Source organism: Phocoena sinus, chromosome 6 (genome assembly GCF_008692025.1).
Source record: "Phocoena sinus isolate mPhoSin1 chromosome 6, mPhoSin1.pri, whole genome shotgun sequence".
Classification (NCBI taxonomy): Eukaryota; Metazoa; Chordata; class Mammalia; order Artiodactyla; family Phocoenidae; genus Phocoena; species Phocoena sinus.
Window position 1 is genome coordinate 3,757,556 of NC_045768.1, and position 21,039 is coordinate 3,778,594.

A 21,039-nucleotide genomic window follows, 5' to 3' on the forward strand; every position below is an offset into this window, starting at 1 on the left:
GTCCCATCAGCACCAAGAACAAAATTCATACAGATATGAAATTCTGGATATGGCTTCAGGAACTTTACAGACCCAGCCTGAAGCCCAGCTGATCATTCTAGATAGACTACTGCTCTTAAAAATGGACTTGGGCTTTAAAAAAGAAACAAAACAGTAGATAGGAAAGGCCCACGTCTTTTAAAGATGGACTATGTACTGTTTGTATTATAAATCATTTTCTTAAACTTTTATATTGAAAGGTTCTTTACACTTCATTGGGAGATCAACCTTAGGTGCCACATTAAAAAAAAAATTATAAGTGGAGAACTCAAGTGTGTAACTTGCTAAATGCTTGTCAAGCTTGGCATTTGGTCTGTGTGTACCTTTAGCACCTGGCAGAATTCCATTCGGCTTTTTTCCCCAGGGTTTATGCACTGTTTTTTTCCTTTAGAACCTCAAAAGTGTATATAAAATATATATAAAATATATATTTTTAATATTTCTTGCCTTCATCCGTCTTCCTAGACTAGTGGTTCTCAACCTTTTGTGGGCATCAGAATCGCCAGGAAGACCCCACTCCCAGATTCAGAGGGTCTCTGACCACCAAGGCTCAAGGCCCAAGAATTTTCATTTCTAGCAAATCCCCAGGTGATGCTGATGTTGCTGGTGTGAGGACCACATTTGAGAACCACATGTGTTAGTCCTAGACTATCAAACCCTGTGCCTTTATTCCCTAGGATATTTCTGTTTTAGTCTTGTGAACTTGAAACCTAAAGAAATCTTAACAGTTTTCCTCAGATTTCTTTTTTTTTTTTTTTTTCGGTACGTGGGCCTCTCACTGTTGTGGCCTCTCCCGTTGCGGAGCACAGGCTCTGGACGTGCAGGCTCAGCGGCCGTGGCTCACGGGCCCAGCCACTCCGCGGCACATGAGATCTTCCCAGACCGGGGCACAAACCCGCGTCCCCTGCATTGGCAGGCGGACTCTCAACCACTGCGCCACCAGGGAAGCCCCTCTCAGATTTCTTTTAAGGGAAGCTCTGTTTTTGAAACATACATGATATTTGGTTTATTTTCTTGGTAAGTAATTTTGTTCATGCTAATAGAAAGTTAAAACATAAGAAACATTATTTATAGAAGAGCTACACCTTACCAAAATCAAGCTCTGTCCCTGCAGGCAAGTTACTAGAGGATTTACCTCTGAAATAGGGTAGGTTTCCGCTTCAGCAAATTGTCCTTCCAGGTCCCTCATGGCAAAAGTTCTGAGTGGAGAATCTGGAGCTCCCCTGCCCCTGTTTATATAACCTTGGGAGAGACCACAACTGCTGAGACCATGTAAATCACACGTGACTACACATTTTGGCAGGTTTTGCTACCAGCTGTTTTACTTTCACACACTGAGTGGTATTTCCTACCCCTTTCTTTCCTTCTGTGCATTGGTAGGAAGAGTGAATTGGAGCTTGTATCTTACCTTTTTTGGATGCATTTGTGCTGAAGGCAACTTTATCACTTGATAGAATATTACTCTTAAGAAATCACCTGAGCGTTGCTGAGCCAAACATAATTGTGTAGTAGTGTATTATTAATTTTAATAAATTTATTTATTTTTGGCTGTGTTGGGTCTTCGTTACTGTGCGTGGGCTTTCTCTAGTTGCTGTGAGCGGGGCTACTCTCCGTTGTGGTGCGTGGGCTTCTCATTGTGGTGGCTTCTCTTGTTGCAGAGCACGGGCTCTAGGTGTGTAGGCTTCAGTAGTTGTGGCACATCGGCTCAGCAGTTGTGGCACACAGGCTTAGTTGCTCCACGGCATGTGGGATCTTCCCAGACCAGGACTCGGACCCATGTCCCCTGCGTTGGAAGGTGGATTCTTAACCACTGTGCCACCAGGGAAGCCCAGTAGTGTGTTATTGACATATTATTATTATCTGTATTATCTGTGTAATGTTTCTGTTCTACTTATATTGTACTTGATAATGAAATAGTCTATCTATGCCTGAACCTGTATCTGAATTGTCTTTGAACTTTTTTAGATAAAAACCTCAGTACAGAAAACAAGTTACAGTGAAGAGACATCTGCTTTCGTTTATACCTGTAGTTGTGTTTTTACGTCATAGAAAAGTTGCACAAAATTATCTAGGCGATGTGATATGCAGTTACATATTTTATGTGATTTGGGGTTCTGAGGAGTCCTAGGGGATAGAAGGCCACACACAGCACTGATTTTCCAAAAGTCTGAATATTCAGCTGATATTTTCAGATAAAATACTTTGTGAAGGCATTTAGGTACCTGCCAGTAGTATTTCATGAAGGTATATTACGGCTCTCAGGTCTCTCATGCCTCGTAATGCATCTTGCCTAGGGCAGAGAGGTGTGAAAAAATGTGTACAAGTCCTGCTAATGACATCTCTACATGGCTGTTGAGCTGGAGTTTGTGTGTACCCCACATATACACACCATCGCTCTGTAAACACCTACAGAATGAAATGAAGGTGAAATGTGAAAACAAGTTGACCTATATTCCTTCTGCTTAATCTCAAAACACTAAAGCACAGAGCTGTCATCTTCCCCAAACCTACCCTTTATTTCTATTCAGAAGGACTCGTAGAAGTGCAATTACAGTGTTGCTTTCTGATGAGAATACAACTTTTGGGTCCAAGAGGAAGAGTCCAGATCTGAGGGCATGTTTCTTTTTTAATTTGGCTTTTGAAGATAAGAACGTGGATTGGCCCTGTTATGCTCTGACAGGTGTTTCCATCCATACCCCTCAAGGGTACACGTTTTTGAAGAGGGTCTTCTCCGCTCCTCACTTCTGATCAGGAAGTTCACAGGTAGCATGATTTTACCTAGGAGTACCTCCACAGGGCAGGATTTAAATATAAATGCGTAAGTAAACACTTAAAATAGAAATAATGCCAGGTAGCCCCTGACTGGCCAACATTTATCACCATAACCATTTTTTAGCATAGCAATAAAGAAGGTAAGAAGTCTTAATGTCGAGCATTGGACAAAAAACATTCTGATTTCCTATGCCAGTTCCTTTATATAGGACAGTGATCCTGGCTAGGCAGGCTATAAGATCTCATCTTGTATACATCCTAATTTTACCCTTGCCTTAGATATTCCTTTTCAGGTAAAAGATCCAACTGGGATTAATTGCAAGAGGAAGTCTACATGACTCAGTGGAGTAACAGCTGAAGCTAAGATTCTAAAGATTAGAGGCTCCAGTGTTTTAATTCTAGCTCTTTTGGTTGCGTGACTGTGGCTGGGCAAGCACCCGCTGTGTGAATGGTTTCGTTGGCCTTTTTGGAAAGCCAGCCCGCCTTCCAGCTCTGCACACACACTTGCAGTATGCCACTGAGGACCACAGTTAACGGCGTTAGTGCCTAGAATGTGTTCTACAGGGAAGTATAATTACCGCGTCATCTGGAGCAAGAGATTTTAATTGTTAGAGAGCTGCTCAAACCGCTAGTTCAGCTTTGACCAGGACCGTATGTGGAACATCTCGTTTCCCAGCTCTTCCGTGTTCAGTGTAATTAGGCATATATAGTGTATGAGGTTCAGCTTTTCATATCTGTATTCAACCCTGGAATGGCTACCAAAGAAGCTGATGAAATCTTTGTTGACTTGAACAGGGTATATTTGCCCCTTGTGTGCCAGATGCTGCAATAGGCCCTGGGTCCCTGTCCCCATGGAGCTTACAATCTAGTGATCAGGCTGTACCTAAACGTAGTTTGAAGGGCCCACATTTTAAAAGCAAAGTGGAATGTATTTACATATACTCATATTTAACAAGGATATTTAATATGAGGTAATTTAGGTAGAAAGCAGGGCAAAAAGGGAAAGAAAATAGGGAGAAGTGATAGCTGTTCTCAAATATTTTATGCTTGTCATGTAGAAGGATTAGATTAAGGTTGTGTGGTTTCAAAGGCAGAATTCAACTTTGTACATTTATTTAAGAAATATTTTAACTCCTAATCATTCAGTGAACAAGTCCCAGGCACTGTGGCAGCTGCAAGAGGCACAGTACTGGAGAGACCCCTGTCTCTCCCTGGCTGGAACTGCTGTTCTGGTGAGGGGGACATATTCAGTGACTAATTACACTTGCTTAGTCGGTTGTGGTCCGTGACCCCAAGAAATACAGGCTGCTGAGAGTATGTGATGGGGCCTGACCTGGTCTGGTCCTGAGTGGAGGGAAGTGAAAGCTTCTCTGATGAAGCGCATGTTTAAGCTGAGGTTTTCCAGGGTGAAGACTGAGCTTGGGAGGGGGCAGAGGTAGAGTCTCTCGGGCACAGGGACAACATGTATCTGGTCCTGAAGTGGGGACATGTGTGGCTTGGCTGAGAGACTGTGCGGCTAGTGGGGCAGGGCCGTGGGGAGGGAGAGGGCGTGGTGGGTTTGAAGTGATGCGGACCCACCAAGCGCTTCGTGTCTGGCGCTGCTCTTCCTCTCGGGCTCCTCGGGTGGTTTCTCTGTGCCACGTACTGTGCCGAGGGCTATGGGTGTTCCTCTCCTGGATTAGTGAGGCAGCCTTAGGAGGTAGATGCCACCGTTCTTCTCACTGTACAGTGACGTAATTTAAGGTTGGACATTAGAGACATAAGATAAATCACCCAAAGTTACACAGCTACTCAGTGGCAGAGCTTGGATTTCAACTCGGAGCTCTAATTCTGGAGCCCATCCTGCCCATGCATTTCCTGCCCATTCGTTTATAGCTCTAATAAAGACAGTTAACAAAAGGCAGAGTTTACAAGTTCAGCACAATATAAAGAATTTTCCAGCAACCAACTGTTCAGAAATGTAGACGGGGAGAGACATGTGCACCCAGTGATTATAAGTGTTCATTCCAGCGGAAACCAGATGGCCACCTGTCAGGGATGTGCAGTAGGAAAGAGGTGGAAGCCAGTGAATCCTGAACTTCCTCTGATTGCTTCTGAGATCTCACTTCATTGTGAGATTGATATTGACAGATGCGTGTTTCTTCTCTTCAGTGACCATGAAAGACACCAGGTTGACAGCACTGGAAACTGAAGTACCAGTTGTCCCCAGAACAGGTAAGGGGCAAACTCAATCCAGTGGTTGGGGGAAGGTGGAAGAGAATCATTTATCCTGTCTGTGGTTGTACTGGGGCAAAGATATTTCTTTGCATTCAGGATTAACTTTGATGGTTTTAGCTACTTGCCAGGAACTAGACCTTCTGTGTCGTGAAGTAATTAGTCAAATTACCGGTAATTTCTTGACTGCTTATTCAGTGCCAGGCATGGTGTTAAGTGCATTCTTTGGTTATTTATTTTGTTCTTCACAGCCACACTTTTGGTGTATCTCCGTTTTACAGATGAGGAGTTGGGCTCTGAAATGTTACGTAATTTTCCTAAGGTTGTATAGTTAGTACCTGGTGTACCTGCGACTCAAATCAGTTCAATCTAGCAGCAGAATTTGGTTCTAACGCCTAGATAAAATTGAAGCCTGTGTGTGTGAGCAAGTCATTTAACTAGCACAGAGGTTCTCAACCCTGGCTGTGCCTTAACAATCCGCACAGGCCTGTAAAACAAGCCAGAGGTCCTGTCTGGACCCCACCCCTTAACCTGCTCAGGATCGTGTGGGCTCTCCAGGTGATTCTAATGTACGTCCTGGGCTGAGGACCCCTGAGCTAAGGAATTAGCATTTACATTGTAACGTGGCTTTATTTATTAATTGTCTTAATTAGTTATTTGGGGATGAGTTGCATTCTATCGTGGTTTCTGGGAATTGGAGGATTCTCAGAGCCCTGGAATGTATCCTTCCTAAATATTGAGGCTTTGGCATTTCTGTGGATGCTAGTGTAGTCTGAGTGACCTGACTGATCCCTGAGCTCTAATTTTGAGTTTACTGGCAGGAGTGTGCAGTGCAACAGCTTTCCGTGTCTGCAGGAAGGGTGTAGGGGAGATAGGGAAGTGTTTGGTCTGCTGTCTTTATACACAGATGGCTAATGGGATTCATTTAATGCCTCGCTGGTTGCTATTTGCTGTGTTCTGTCACTGTCTTCCTCACCTTACCTCCTAGGAATTGTGAAATAAGGTGGAGATTTTTGCCTTAAAGATTGGTGTCTGTTCACAAACAGGGACTTAATACAGATTGTAGACTGTCTAACAAGAAGGTGGAAGTATTGTTCCCTCACGAGTAGGGGAAGCTTTCTAAGTTTAACTTTTTACTTTAAAATATTTTATGTGTACTTCACCCTGTCCTTTGTCGGAAATCCACTGCATATGAATTTGAACCCAATGTCAGATGGTCATGATCAAATCATTGAGACCCAAGCTGAACATCACACATCACAAATCTCAGATTTTTTTTTTTAATTTTTATTCATTTATTTATTTATTTTTTGGCTGCATTAGCTCTTCGTTGCTGCGCACAGGCTCTCTCTAGTTGCGGCAAGCGGAGGCTTCTTCATTGCGGCGTGCAGGCTTCTCACTGCGGTGGCCTCTCTTGTTGCAGAGCATGGGCTCTAGGCGCATGGGCTTCAGTAGTTGTGGCGCACGGGCTTAGTTGCTCCATGGCATGTGGGATCGTCCTGGACCAGGGATTGAACCCATGTCCCCTGCATTGGCAGGCGGATTCTTAACCACTGCACCACCAGGGAAGTCCCACAAATCTCAGATTTTATTAAACATTTTTCAGTATTGCATTTGTATTCCGTTTTAGTAGTCAGATTGTTAAAATTTGAAATTTTAGCAAATTGGTCAGCTGTGTCAGCCGCTAGATTGCTCCTGGGTTAACACGTGTTTGATACCGGAGGGACATTTGTCTTCAGCTGCCACGTTTAGTCCCATCACTAACCTTTTTAGACAAAGCAGAATGTAATTCGGGAGAGTTTCTGGTAAATTGTTTTCTGGAAGGAACCTGTACCTGGGATTCATAGCTTGGGCAAGCCTCAAGGATCCTTCATCTTCAGCTACTAAAAATTGTTGACAATCTATACCAATCTTTTTTTTGGCAGTGCACGGGACTCTCACTGTTGTGGCCTCTCCTGTTGCGGAGCACAGGCTCCGGACGCGCAGGCCCAGCGGCCATGGCTCACGGACCCAGCCGCTCTGCGGCATGTGGGATCTTCCCGGACCGGGCCACGAACCCATGTCCCCTGCATCGGCAGGCGGACACTTAACCACTGCGCCACCAGGGAAGCCCTATACCAATCATTTTGAAAAGCTTTTTGATTAAATTTTTAGCCTCCATATACACACAACTACAAGAAATTGTCTTCTTAAAACAGTTTTGTAAAGTCTGTTTTGAAATTTTATTAGTAGGTACAGAATGTGTTTGAGTATTTCATTTTTTCTTAACATTGTTTTCTTCATACTCTATATATTCTTTTGTTTTGTTTTTTTTTTTTTTGCGGTACGCGGGCCTCTCCCGTTGCGGAGCACAGGCTCCGGACGTGCAGGCTCAGCGGCCATGGCTCACGGGCCCAGCTGCTCCACGGCATGTGGGACCTTCCCGGACCGGGGCACGAACCCGTGTCCCCTGCATCGGCAGGCAGACTCTCAACCACTGCGCCACCTGGGAAGCCCCTCTGTATATTCTTTATGTTTGGCTTGAAGATGATTTATCATGGATATTGTTGACTGTGATTTTGGGTTTTTTTCATGTCATAAAATTGAGGTGACAGGTTGGCATTTTATTTTTAATTCACCCTCACAAGATGTGAGGTATTCCCAAATATGACTTTTTCTTGAAAGACTACAAATCAGGACTACAAATTAGGTGAAGTTCTTAAAGATTATTCTGTTTGTAATAAATGTTATAAAACAATTCTATAAAAGTTAGAATTAAAATATAGTTTAATTTCTGTTATTTAGCCATGTGTTACTAAAATTTTTATAAACATTTGGCTCAAAGAATAATTACTGTTATTTGTAAAGCTATCTAGCGAACCTACCTGCTTAATACTCATAATATTAGTTAATATATTTAACTGTTTGAAAGTTCTTAATTGTTTTTGAACATAAAAATCACATCGTTAACTGAAGCTTTTATTTTTGTAATAATAAATGTATAAATAAGTATTGTAGTGACAGAATTTCAACTTAATAAAACACAAAACTTAGATGTTACATCTAGAATGTTTTTACCTTTATTCAGATATTAATAGTACTTCTGTACGCATGCCTTGTCCGCATTACTGACATCATGTGGATTCGGTATGATGGTAACATTAACATATAGTTGTTGGTCACACATACGCAGTCAGAGATGCCAGAAATGCTGCAGAAGTGGGCGATTGTTCAGCTTTCAGTCCTAAAGACCAAGGCTGCAGCCAGATTTTGGCCAAGTATAGAGACTAAAATCGAACTTTGGTAAATCTCTATTTTCCAACCATAAATCTCAAATCTGGTTACCAGTGTAGAGTTTCAGTTTGGTTTATTCAAAGGTAGTGACTAAGAACCCCGCCGTTGCTTTAGATTGGGTGGTCGGGGAGGCCTCTCAGAGATGGTGTGACATTTTGAGCAGAGACTTGAAACAGCCACACGAGGATCTGGGAGAAGAGCAACAGCAAGTGCAGAGGCCTGAGCAAGAAGCTGTTTTCCTGAGTTTCAGGAGCCTGAGACTAGAGCAGAGAGACGAGGGGGTGGAGTGCTGTGAAACGGGGGCAGAGGGAGTGGGGACTTCACAACTGGCCCAGTCTGGGGGAGCCTTGCAGGCCCCTTGGGAGCTGGCGCTTATTAGCTCTGTGGGAAGCCACTGGATGATTTTAAACAGGGGAGTGAAAGATTCGGATTTCCCTATTTCAGAGTCTTTTGTGGTTGTTTGGTGGCAGATAAGTTGTAGGCGAGGGTAGTGAGGGAGCCTGCTGCTCCCTTGTCTCCAAGAGGGGATGCTGGGGGCTTGGGCTGGGGTGACAACAAAAGGGATAAGTCAGTGGGTTTGCCAGCGGATTAGATGTGAGGGTACGAGTGGTGGAAGAGCACGGATGTCACCTAGACATTTGCTAGAGACTGACGACCACGCCTTTTACTGAGGTCCAGGAGACTATCAGAGTGACAGGTCTTGGGGTGGGGGTGGGGCGGGCGTTGGAAGTCATGGCTCCCTAATGTAACTAGCATCATCGATAGCGCGGTACTGTGGCTTGTGGGCGCCAAAGATAATTTTTTTTTTTTTTTTTGCGGTACGCGGGCCTCTCACTGTTGTGGCCTCTCCCGTTGCGGAGCACAGGCTCCGGACGCACAGGCTCAGCGACCATGGCTCACGGGCCCAGCCGCGCCGCGGCTCGTGGGATCTTCCCGGACCGGGGCATGAACCCGTGTCCCCTGCATCGGCAGGCGGACTCCCAACCACTGCGCCACCAGGGAAGCTCCAAAGATAATATTAAACTAAATGGAATGTTGCTTTGGTGTGTAGGGTACAGAAATGTATTAACTAAATATTGACTTCTGGCTTCTCCTGTCTATTTTCTATACTTGGTTACCTCCAAGATGGAAGAGAGACTTTCATGGCTGAAGTGGATGCTTCATGTGCCTGTGGTGCTACCCTCTCAGGGACTTTCCCCTTATCTTCTCTAGGCTGTAAAGTGTGTTTAACATGTGTACAACTCACCCATTCCCACCCCATCCAGGTGAAGCTGGTCCCTTCCCTCCTTTGTGTACTCACTAAATCATGTCCATTTCCTGCTCGTGTACATATAGTTCTTCATTGCACTTGCTAAGTCTGTCTTCCCTACTTAGCATCCTGCACTCAGTCCCTCAAGAAATATTTGAATAAGTTTAAAAGGGGAGATATTCCAATCATGGAGCTAATTCCAAAAGCTTATGATTGAACTCCCGTGAGGGCTTTTTAGAATGTCAAAAATCCTTGAACTTGAGGCACTTAAATGAAGAATCCCACACAACGCCCATGATTTATATTTTTTCTGAGGTTTAAAAAATACGGTTAAAAGGTAGAATTTTAGAACTGGAGAGAAGAGCAATAAAAGCTTGTTGCCAAAAATAGATACTAATGTATGTTAGAATAAAACCTTATTTTTGCTTTCTATAAAGCATTTGGAAAGAGTAGGCTCCATAAATCAGACTTTTATACCTAAATTGCATTTACAATCTGAAAAACAAGCTAGGTGACCCATGACGGTCAGCCCTGAGTATCGCCAAGGTGACTGGATGGGCGCCATCTTTGTTTAGATTTGAGCTCATGGCACTCTGCTCTGGGCTGCCTGCATTTGGAGGAACAGCTCTGACATTACTGTCTTCTGAATATACAAAAGACAAACGCGGAGTCTCACTAGCCTGAGACTGGGTAAGTAGCAGTTTTATTGGAACAAAACGAAACTTAGGGACAAATTACTTTTAAGCCTGAGAATCATTTGTGATTTACCTGAAGTAAAAATGAATGCGGAGGCCAGCTAGATAAATGTGCTATTCCAGTCATCTTGAAAGTGGTGGCCCAAAGATTTTTACCAGTATTCTTTCTGATAATATGTGAGTACTACTCAGTGAGTGTCTATCTGTGCCGGGTGCTGTGCTAACTGTGTGATACACGTTATGTCATTTAATCCTCTTGGTGAACAATAAACCCTGACAGGTTGGTATTATCTTCACTTGTAAATTTAATTTAATCCATCTCACAATAAGGTGAAATTTTATTGTTTTCAGCTTTGAACTTTTACAATAAAATCTTACCAGTTATGGTCTCACATTTCTGAGTCCTTTGAAATTGACTTCCTTTATGATTTACCTGTAAGATTTATATTTATGTAAATATAAATTTGTATTATATTCCTACATCATACTTTCTACATCAGGATTTTCTATCAAAAATACATTTATACATTTTAATTGATTTTTCTGGCTAATGAATTTCTGATTCACCAAGAGCAAAATCAGTGAATATCACCAGGTTGTAATTAAACCAGAGCATAGATGATAGTAAGTTAATACTCGCCAGTTTCAGGGGTCATTGCTAATTTAAATTTGGCATCCTTGTAGGAGCTTAACTCTTTAGCGGAGTTTTTCCTTAGCGTGGTGTTTCTCAAATGCGGCTGATTTATCACCCATATAAGAATTATTCTGGGGTGCTTATTAAAATGCATATTCCTAAGCCCACAGTTCAGTTCTGGAATGGGCCCAGGAAGTTAGATCCGAGGTGGTTTTGATACACACTGAAGCCTGAGAACTGCTACTTTAGCTTACCCAAAGACAAGCAAATAGAAAATAAGAATATATTTTGATGTGACTGCAAGTGATGTATACAATTGTTGGCCTGGGAGCTGAGGCATCTAAGTTCTGCTTTACTGTGTGACCTTGGCAAAATTATTTATCCTTTTTGAGTATCCATATTCTCATTTGTAAAATAAGGATAATATCTGCTTACCTCACAGTTGCTGTGAGGATCAAAACCACAAGTTAGTTTAATGTCACATGTATGGGCTCAGTGCTTTGAGTGAAGCAGATTTCGGCTCAAATTTCAGTTCTCCCTGGCTTTGCCTCCTGCTAGCTTTTTGACCGTAAGCAAATGGGGTTGATCTTTGTTCCTCTCCCTGTAAAATGGGGACAAAAGAGCCAGTCATACTGTAGTTACATAAGGAGTGTATTTGATGATGTTTGTGAAAGGTGTGCAGTGCCTGTCTAATAAATGGTAGCTGTCTTTACTTGGTTTTGAAAATATAGCTTTAGGGACCATAGTGGGGAGAAATGAATAATTGTAAATGTGTATAGTGACACTGGAGAATGAGCTGCTTTTTCTCTATAAAGATAAGGTGACTGCTCCACTGCCATAAAGGACTGAGTTTTTGAAGGTGCAGGCTTCCCCCGTTCATGCCTACTTCCCTGTAACTAGCAGCATTTGAGTGTGTGGTAGATGTCTGGGGTGAGGCGCGTACACTAAAAATAGAGGAACCATCTCTGGTTCAAATGAGGTTTATGCACTTGTGACCTAACTGGCCATACTAACTTCTAGACTCTGATGGGGTTGTCAAGAAGAAGATAGCATGCTTTCAGTTCTTTTTCTGAAAATAGTTCATCTACTCTTTAGATCACTGATTTGAAACATAAACATAGGCTTAGCCAAAACCCAAGGTAGACTTAGAGTAGGAATAAAACTTAGATTTAGTCCCATTATTAAGTTGCTGTGATGATTCCAACTGGTATTGGTTTTTTTTTTTTTAGGTTTCTCTCTGTTGCATTCCCTAGAACTCCTCTTCATAAATTTGTCAAGGACAGAATTATTTACACACCCTAGCTTCTTTTATCAGCAAAGTTCTGGACAAACTTTTCACTGCTTCGAATATATGCTCAGTTTGTCTGGCAGGTAGTTTTTCGTGGGGAAAAATGGGGCCATTTTGTTACACCATTCCTCTTCTTCTTTTCAGTCTGGTAGTGGCACCAATGAAGAGCCTTCAAAGTCTTTAACACACATCCTGGACCCAGCACAGCGCATTCGTGTAAGATAATGGCCCAACAAGCAAATATTGGGGAGCTCCTCTCCATGTTGGATTCCCCCATGCTGAGTGTGCGTGATGATGTAACAGCTGTCTTTAAAGAGAACCTCAATTCTGGTAAGCAGAATCGTACCCTGGTTAGCTTATCTGCTAATCAGACGGGATTGACCTAGAGGTGACTAGAATCCCACTGATAAATTTTGGTTTTCATCTTCTAAAGAGAGTCTTTAAAACCACCAAGGAAAAGCATGCATCGGTGGATTCATTCTGCATTCTACATGTGTTTCAAGCTTTTAGTTGTGCAAATACTCAAATATACACACAAACATAGAAGTAAGAGTCACATAATGAACTCCATATACCCAGCCTCTCCTGTTTCATCTTACCTCCCTGACTTCCCCCCACCCAGGTATTTTAAAGCAAATCCCAGGTATATCATTTCATCTGTAAATCACGTGTAATTTTTAATATGAAACATGCTTAACCTCTCTTTTTATCAGAGAAATATAAATTTAAACAGTATCCTTTCCTCCTTACCGGGTTGGCAGGAATCAAATATTGGTCATAGAAATGGGCACTGTTAGCAGGCGAATACATGGGTGCTCTGCCCTTTTGGAGTATCTGTCATCAACTTAAAAGCATGTGCCATTTGGCTTACAGACTTACAAGAATCTGTATTTCATTATAGCCTTGAATGAAATGTAGTGGAAACTTGGGAAAACCTAAGTATCCTTCAGCAGGTGAATGGTTAAATTAATTACGTAGAGCCATACAGTGGAGAACAAGGAGCTCAGTAAAGAGAATGAAGTAGGTCATAGATGCTGTCATGGAAAGGTGTCTACAACACCTTGCTGAGTGGAAAAAACACACATACACAGACCATGGGTATATGGACATGGGGCCTAGGTGTGTGTGATTGTACAAGTGTGAAAAGTTTTGAAAGGACACGAACCAAACCCAAGGGTGTTTGTCTCTGGAGAGTGGGTTGGGAGGCAGGTGGTGAGGAAGATGTTCACTTGCATGTTATGTACTTTCATATAACTTGAATTGTTAACAATAGACATGACTTATTTTTGTAATTAAAAAAGCAAGAAAAAAAGAAGATAGGGGACTTCCCTGGTGGTCCAGTGGTTAAGGATCCACCTTCCAGTGCAGGGGACGCGGGTTCGATCCCTGGTTGGGGAACTAAGATCCCACATGCCTCGGGGCAACTAAGCCTGTGCTCCGTAACTACTGAGCCTGCGCGCCACAACTAGAGAGCCCGTGCGCCACAATGAAAGGTCCCACATGCCACAACTAAGACCCGATGCAGACAAATACATAAATAAGTTAATATAAAAAAAAGAGAAGATAGTATTTCATGTGCTCTTACGGCTATTTAGGCAAATAAACTTGGTATTATCCTATTGTTAAACCTAAATTCATTTAAGGAAGCAGAAATACAACACTTCATATAACTTTGGGTAGCACACAGACGTTTTCTGGATTTTGTGACAGGCAAGTATTTGAGGTAAGTTTAGAACGTTAAAGGAAATTATTATAAACTGCCCTTTTCCTTCTTTAGACCGTGGTCCGGTGCTTGTGAACACCTTGGTGGATTATTACCTGGAAACCAATTCTCAGCCTGTATTGCACATCCTGACTACCTTGCAAGAGCCACATGATAAGGTAACTGCTGGAACTAATGGTAGAGATTTGATACATTTTCTGTGAGTGGTGTGGCAGTGTCACTCCTTCAGCTTATGCGTGCCATTGATGATACTGCTCCCAGATTATAACTACATATAAAAACAATTGTCAGGACCTATGTTTCCTGAAAAGTTTTCAAAATACAACATATTCAAGAGGCTTTTAAGGCTCTTTCTGCTTAAAGAAATCCTGTAGTCCTAAACTATAATTGTGCAGTGACAGTTTGATCCATAAGGCACCCATCTTTAAACCCATGCTCTGAGTAGGATTTTCAGACTTTTAATCAATATGGCAGAATCTGTAAGTGTGGGCAACTAATGGGGCTAATTGACTGGTGCTGTTTCACAGCACCAGGCACTTGGAAGACTCCTTCATGTTTTGTTTTTATTTTTGTTGATGGTAAATAGCTAACAAAGCATTGCAATTACAGATTTTGGTACGTCTTGAGTTCGTATGTGTTAGTGATTTACTTTGCTGGGATTTGAAGGCCTTGCCATTGTCTGCCTTTTACAGTACATCTTGGGTTTTGTAACCTAAGTAGAACTCTGGGCTGAATTTTAACTTCTACTACGACCTGATTTATATCTGGGGCCAAATCCACGTAGGCTGGGCTATGGGAGCAATAAGTAACTGCTTCCAGCAGGATTCCGTGAAGCTTCAACAACCTACCACAGGCTTATTATAACATTGGTTATTATAAGAAGTGGCCTATATGTATTACAGAAAGAGGGCCTATGAAGGAGTCTCCCCCCGGCTTATAGACCTGTATTGTGGGATCCTCTTTCAGAAGTTGCAAACTGGCTTCCCTCTCTCAGGCCAAATACAACAGTGTGTTGTTTGCTAGCATGGTTTTAAAAAATCTTGAATTTGATCTCTACCTGCATGATCCTTTCTTTACATCAAAGGGAAGACTTGAGAGACTGGGCTGTATCACTGCTGCCTCTCCTTGTGTGAACTTCATACATTCATATGTGCGTTTCCCTTGATTTTTCCCAGCTTTATTGAGATATATTTCTCTTGTTCTTGTGCATTTTCAGCACCTCTTGGACAAAATGAATGAATACGTGGGCAAAGCCGCCTCTCGGTTATCCACCCTCTCGTTACTGGGCCACGTTGTGAGGCTGCAGCCATCTTGGAAGCATAAGCTCTCTCAAGCACCTCTTTTGCCTTCTTTACTAAAATGTCTCAAGGTACAGTGTTTGTAAGGATTTGAATGAAATAGCTTTGTGAATATAATTTCTGAAATTCTGGGTACCTTAAAGCAAGCAAGCTAGATTTTAACTTTGAGAGCTTGAAAACTTCCGGACATTTGGTTTTTCTCGAATGTAACGTAGTCCAAGATTGGTGCTTAGTAAGCTCTCAGTGCATCACTGTGACTATTGCAATATGTTTGGCCCAAGCAAATGTGGTAACATTTCGGTCAGATTGGTTGACATTACGCCGTTCCAGCCCTTTTTGATTTCATCGTTGTCTAGCCTTTCCTCCGTTGAAAACATACTGGTTTGTCTTGGGGGAACCCCCATTTCTAAGTTCTCTCTTGGCTAATAGAAAGATGGCTGAGAGGCTCTTTCAGCTATTGAGGAGCATGTTCTGGTTGCAGCTGAGTTGCATTCTACGTTTTTGCACTAACCGTAGTGTGTTTTTCTACAGAGGGAGTCAAAACCTAAGTAGAACTTTGTGCTTTTAGTTTTGACCGTGGTTTGCTGAAATACTCAGCGTTATTTGCTTAGTCTGTTTTAGTTCCTGGACTGGTTTCCTATCTATAAAATAAGGAAACGTGGTTAATATGAACTACCTGTACCTCACAGAGATATGACATGAAAATATCCAGTAGTGTTTGTGCCAGAATGGCAGTGCCTTTGGAGTCATCTGACACAGCACCGTGCAAATTGATTTTTGTCTCTGCCAACAAGGGTAACTGTTTTAATCTCCCTAGAGGTGGATCTCAAGGAGTCACATTGGTAGGGTATCATAAGAATGTGCATTTAATGTTAAGGAAAAGCAGGAACAATTTTAACAATTTTTTTAAGTGAATGGATCGACGAGAATATAATCCCATTTTGAGGCACGCTGTTTAGTTCAGATTGCAAAATACTTATCTTTTCCAAAAAGATAAGCCTTGAAAATTACTTACGGACTGTTATTCAAACCTTCAGTAAGAATGTTTTGTTAACCAAAATTAGGGTTAGTCCTTTTTACCCAAACTCATTATAGATTCTTGATTCTCCTACGAGTATTGTACGTTCTTCCTACTAGATATCCGCCACAACAAATGGCTTGGTGCTTGCTGTAAAAGCTAAATATATTTAAAACTTTATTTCCAGACTCATAGATTCCTTTTTTAGTAGGAATAATGAATGTCTTAGCCTGCATGGTAGTCTTTTGATTAATATCTTGTTTCTTCAATCTGAATTCCAGTTACTTGGCAAACATTCATAATTTAATTATGGATCATGTGAGCTGCTGTAGCTAGTCTGAGTTGATTCATTATTCATTGGTTATTAAGTGTCTTCAATTAGTCTAAATTTATATGACTTGATATTTAAACTGTAGACATGGTCAGAGGTCACCATATCTTCTTTTATTTGCTGGTCTCTAAATATTGCTGTGAAGGTGAGCCATTAAGTAGACTTGTTAGTGCTATACTAATTTCTTATTAAATTATACTTCTGTTGTAATCCTTTGAAAATAGTGAATGACTTGTCAATGTATAAGGTTCTTTTTAATTGACTTTTAAAAAGTAAGTATCTTATGATTTGGTTGAATGAACAAGAATAGCAGTGTTCTTTTGTTCTGTTAAAAAGCAGCTTCTTGTGCTTCCCTCCAGGGGCTATAAATAGCACATCCTAAGTCTCTGGGTTTGGGTGTCCCCACACGCCCCGCTCAGGCCCCTACCCCAGATGAGTTTGGTGCGTCAGCGTGGTCCCTGCAGACTTAGCATGGCCGGGCTGGTCCCCAGTGGCTTTTGGTGGCGTCTGTTTCAGTGTTGTGCCCCCACCCTTAGGGGTAGGAGGATGAGTCTGTGCTGGGCGTCTAACCTGTGACCCCTTGGTGTTAGAACCTCCAAGCGTGCGGATTCTAATGCTGCACCTGACAGGTGTTTCCTCTTTCTTGACCGTCCCTCCTGCAGGTGGACACGGACGCCATTGTCCTCACAACAGGGGCCTTAGTGTTGGTAACCGTGCTACCGATGATTCCACAGTCGGGGAAGCAGCACCTTCGTGATTTCTTTGATATTTTTGGCCGTCTTTCGTCATGGTGCCTGAAGAAACCAGGTAAAGATCTTCTTCTATACCTGTCATGCCCCACCAAGTGAGTGCTTTCATGATTGATTAACAGGTCATGTGCTGGAAGGGAAGGACTTGTAGCATTCTAGAGCTGAAATGGCTGGTTGTCACCAGCCAGATGAGGAAATACCTCAGGTACGTCCACCAGAGGCACAAATAAGAAGCATGACTGTTGGGACTTGACTGGTGGTCCAGTGGTTAAGACTCCATGCTTCCAGTGCAAGGGGTGCAGGTTCGATCCCTGGTCAGGGAACAAGGAACAAAGATCCCGCATGCCATGTGGCACAGCCAACAAATTAAAAAAAAAAAAAAAGAAGCAGCACGACTGTTGAGATACCTTCCTTATATTGTTGGCTTAGAAGGATTAGTTGTCAGAGAAACTGAGTGGTAGGTACAACTTCCTGATTTTCAATAAACTGAAAAATAACTTCAATCTGTGTCATAGCAGTATAGGACTAAGCTTGTGGTACATCTTTGTCTTCCTCTGCTGGTCTGTAGTGACAGAACACAAGCTGCAGGTTCAGAGAACTTGTCCATCGTGAATGTGGAAGGAGCAGAGAGAATGCAACTCGTCCTAATTAGTGTTCTAGTTTCCAGTACAGTGGGGTTTTGTTTCCATATCGACAGGTAGTACAGCTCTATCAAAATGATTCAGAAGCTATATAAACACGCAAAATTTGGAATCCTTTGGTCATCCCAGCATGAGATATTCATGTTGAGAGAATGAAATGTGTCAGCCCTGGGAAGTGGGATACTCTGGCTTCCTGTGCAGGATTAAGTGGCAAGCCTGAGGCGCATATGCTGCCGGCTTGTCTCGTAGGCTTTTCCTGGGGATGTCCATTAATTTAGAGGAGCTTTATGTACACTGTGGACTTGGGGTTTTCCATAGGGGCTAGGTAACGCTAGGTGAATTAAATTTTCTAATTTTCCCACTCTTAGCTCTTTAAGCTAATTTCTGGGTGGTAGTTTTTCACTCTATAGTTACAAATCTGCAGAGCTAAGACTACAAACTGATTTTAGAACATTCTCACACATTCGTTCCACAAATATATGAACGCCTCTCACGCATCAAGCCCAGTGCGAGGCACTAAGGGTACAGAGGTGAGTGAGTCAGTGCTGTTCTCAAGAGACGTGTACTGAGTAGGGCCGTGGAGAAGTATGATTACAGATTTCAGCGAGTACCGTTGTAAAGGCGGTTCAGTATTATGAGAATGTCTGGGGTCCTATTTTAGGGGTGACTGGAGAGGAGCGCAGAGATTAGATCAGTGTGAGCCTTTATGGGTCACTCTAAGTAGATGGGAGTTTATCCAGAGGCCATGGGGAGCCACTGATGGGTTTCAAACAGGGGTGTCCCGTGTGTTCAGATTTGGATTTTAGAAAACCGCTCTTACTTACTTAACTGTCTTTGGAGCAGGGTAGGAGCACACGTACGCAGAGTCACGCTGGCAGCCCTGTGCTCGTGTCTGTTTCACACACATCAGTCTTGTGTTCAGCTCGGTGACTCCTTTCAATGTTTTCTTTTTCAGGCCACGTAACGGAAATCTATCTCGTCCACCTCCACGCCAGCGTTTACGCTCTCTTCCATCGCCTGTATGGGATGTACCCTTGCAACTTTGTCTCCTTCCTACGTTCTCACTACAGTATGAAGGAGAACCTGGAGACTTTTGAAGAGGTGGTCAAGGTAAGTAGCAAAAACTCATTTATTTGCTACATAGCAACTGTGTAGATAGGCTGCATTTATAACTTTTGTATTAAATGATAGACAGGGAAATTTGAAAAGAAATTCAGCCTTCTCCCTGTGCTGCCCACCGCCCCCAGCCCTGGTAACCACTGATCTGTTTTTTGCCTTTATAGGACTTGCCTGTCCTGAACATTTCATTTATATGGAATGATATAATATGTGGTCTTTTGTTAATGGCTTCTTTCACTTAACATAATGTTTCGGGATTCATCCATGTTGTGGCATGTATCAGTACTTCATTCCTTTTTATTGTCAAATAATATTTCATTGTGTAGAAATACCATAGAAAGTTAAGCCTTTTATAACTTGTCAACCCAAACTCTTCTAGCCAATGATGGAGCATGTGCGAATTCACCCAGAATTAGTGACTGGATCCAAGGACCATGAACTGGACCCTCGAAGGTATAGAAACTGAACTAGTGACACAGAATTTTACAGGCTCACTTAAGAAATTGAAAATGTGACCTCGGAGATGTCCCTTCTGAGGTGTTGTTGGGGAAGCATGTTCTTCTGTTTATGGAATCATTCCATAGAAGTCCATATGGACTTTTACAGTAAAATAACTTTGTATGCGTGAGTCTATAAAGCGTATTCCCCACAGACAGGATGGAGGAGGTTGCAGTGCAGGTGCCCATGCCACAGAACCCCAGAAAGGCTCGCAGCCCAGTGTGATTGTGCAAGGCGGGCGCTGAGGTGTGTGGTTGGAACCAAGTGCACTGTGGAGAGTCTGGACGTCGAGTGGCCGGGCTCCCCGGGTCCCTTTCTCTGTCCTGCTTAGCCAAGCGACTGCCATCCTCCACGGGGCTTGGCAGAAGTGCCCAGGTTCCTTCTCTGGGGAAGTGGAGCCTGCAAGGCTCCTGATTTGAGGACGCCAAGCATGATGGAGGGTGGAGCTGAGTCATGACTGGAAAGGGGGGACCAGGGTGAAATCCTACACACTGAGCTGTGAGAGGCTCAGCCCCTCCCCGCCGCTTCTCTCTGGCTGGCTGCCAGCCTCATGCTCCCCAGGCTGGGGATTGAAGCCTTCTGGGGGACAAGGGGTCCACGGGTATTGACATTGGAGGATCTCCCACTGGGAAAGGTGGCTCACTGCATGATCCCCCTTCAGCAAATTTCACTTCTCTACGAGCCCTCCTTCTGCCACACGAACCTCAGGTTAAAGCAACTTGCTGTGAGATATATGTAGAGAAACATAGCAAATGTGTAAGAAAAGTTTAGTAATAACACATGGATACTTGTGTAGCTACCACTTGGCTGAAAAAAATGGGACATTAACCTCCGCAATTGCAGCCATCTTTCTCCCTGTTCCATGTCTCACCTCAGAGGCACCTACTATTCTTGCTTTTATTTTAATCATTCTCTTTCTTTTCTTTATAGTTTGACCACAGGTATTGTTTCATTTTGAAAAGCTAATTAGGAAGCAAAGTCTGGCCTTGGAAAAGGCCATCTTGTCATCATGAGGTGAAGGTTCCCAGGAGGCGAGAGGAGGAACTGAGTGTCTGAGTCTTGGTTGGGTGTCCCCTTCCTTGAGAGTTTACAGGAGTCCCTTCCAGGGAAGTCGGTGGGCAAAGTCATGAACAAGTCCTGGGAAACATAAGGCTTCCCCAATCAGGGCATCTGGCGAGGCCAGATAGTGAGGGCCAGGGGCTGGACGTGCTGCCGAAATATGGCAGAGGGAGGGGACTGCTCTGTTTGTGCTCCTGAACTCACTGTGGCTGCTTCCAGGAATAGGTCAGAGCAGAATCATTCTGTGGGATGAAATGAATGTCCTCAGCTGATCCTGGCAGAGAAGGGAGAGTAGGAACTTCATTAGTGCATAACAAGACAAGCTCAGTACCAACAAGTTATTGTCACCTAGACACTCTGTCCCTCAGTTACAAAGAGGGTATGGTGGCAGCAGAAACCTTAGAGATGGCCTGCAACACGCTTGTCTCTTGGCATGTCT

The 21,039-nt window shown here is 43.0% G+C and overlaps 1 protein-coding gene across 5 annotated transcripts in view; it reads left to right on the forward strand.

Annotated features, from left to right (window-relative positions):
- Positions 1-21,039, forward strand: part of TSC1 (TSC complex subunit 1) — a 48,818-nt gene that overhangs the window by 4,236 nt on the left and 23,543 nt on the right. For 3 of the 5 annotated variants that reach the window (XM_032635057.1, XM_032635060.1, XM_032635058.1), the window contains exons 2-8: positions 4,963-5,025; positions 12,309-12,494; positions 13,942-14,045; positions 15,104-15,256; positions 17,197-17,341; positions 18,880-19,034; positions 19,423-19,496. In XM_032635057.1, the coding sequence (XP_032490948.1) occupies positions 12,389-12,494; positions 13,942-14,045; positions 15,104-15,256; positions 17,197-17,341; positions 18,880-19,034; positions 19,423-19,496 (737 nt within the window). In that variant the 5' untranslated portion in view covers positions 4,963-5,025; positions 12,309-12,388. The remainder of the gene's footprint in view (positions 1-4,962; positions 5,026-12,308; positions 12,495-13,941; positions 14,046-15,103; positions 15,257-17,196; positions 17,342-18,879; positions 19,035-19,422; positions 19,497-21,039) is intronic. The other 2 variants (XM_032635061.1, XM_032635059.1) reach the window with 2 other exon arrangements.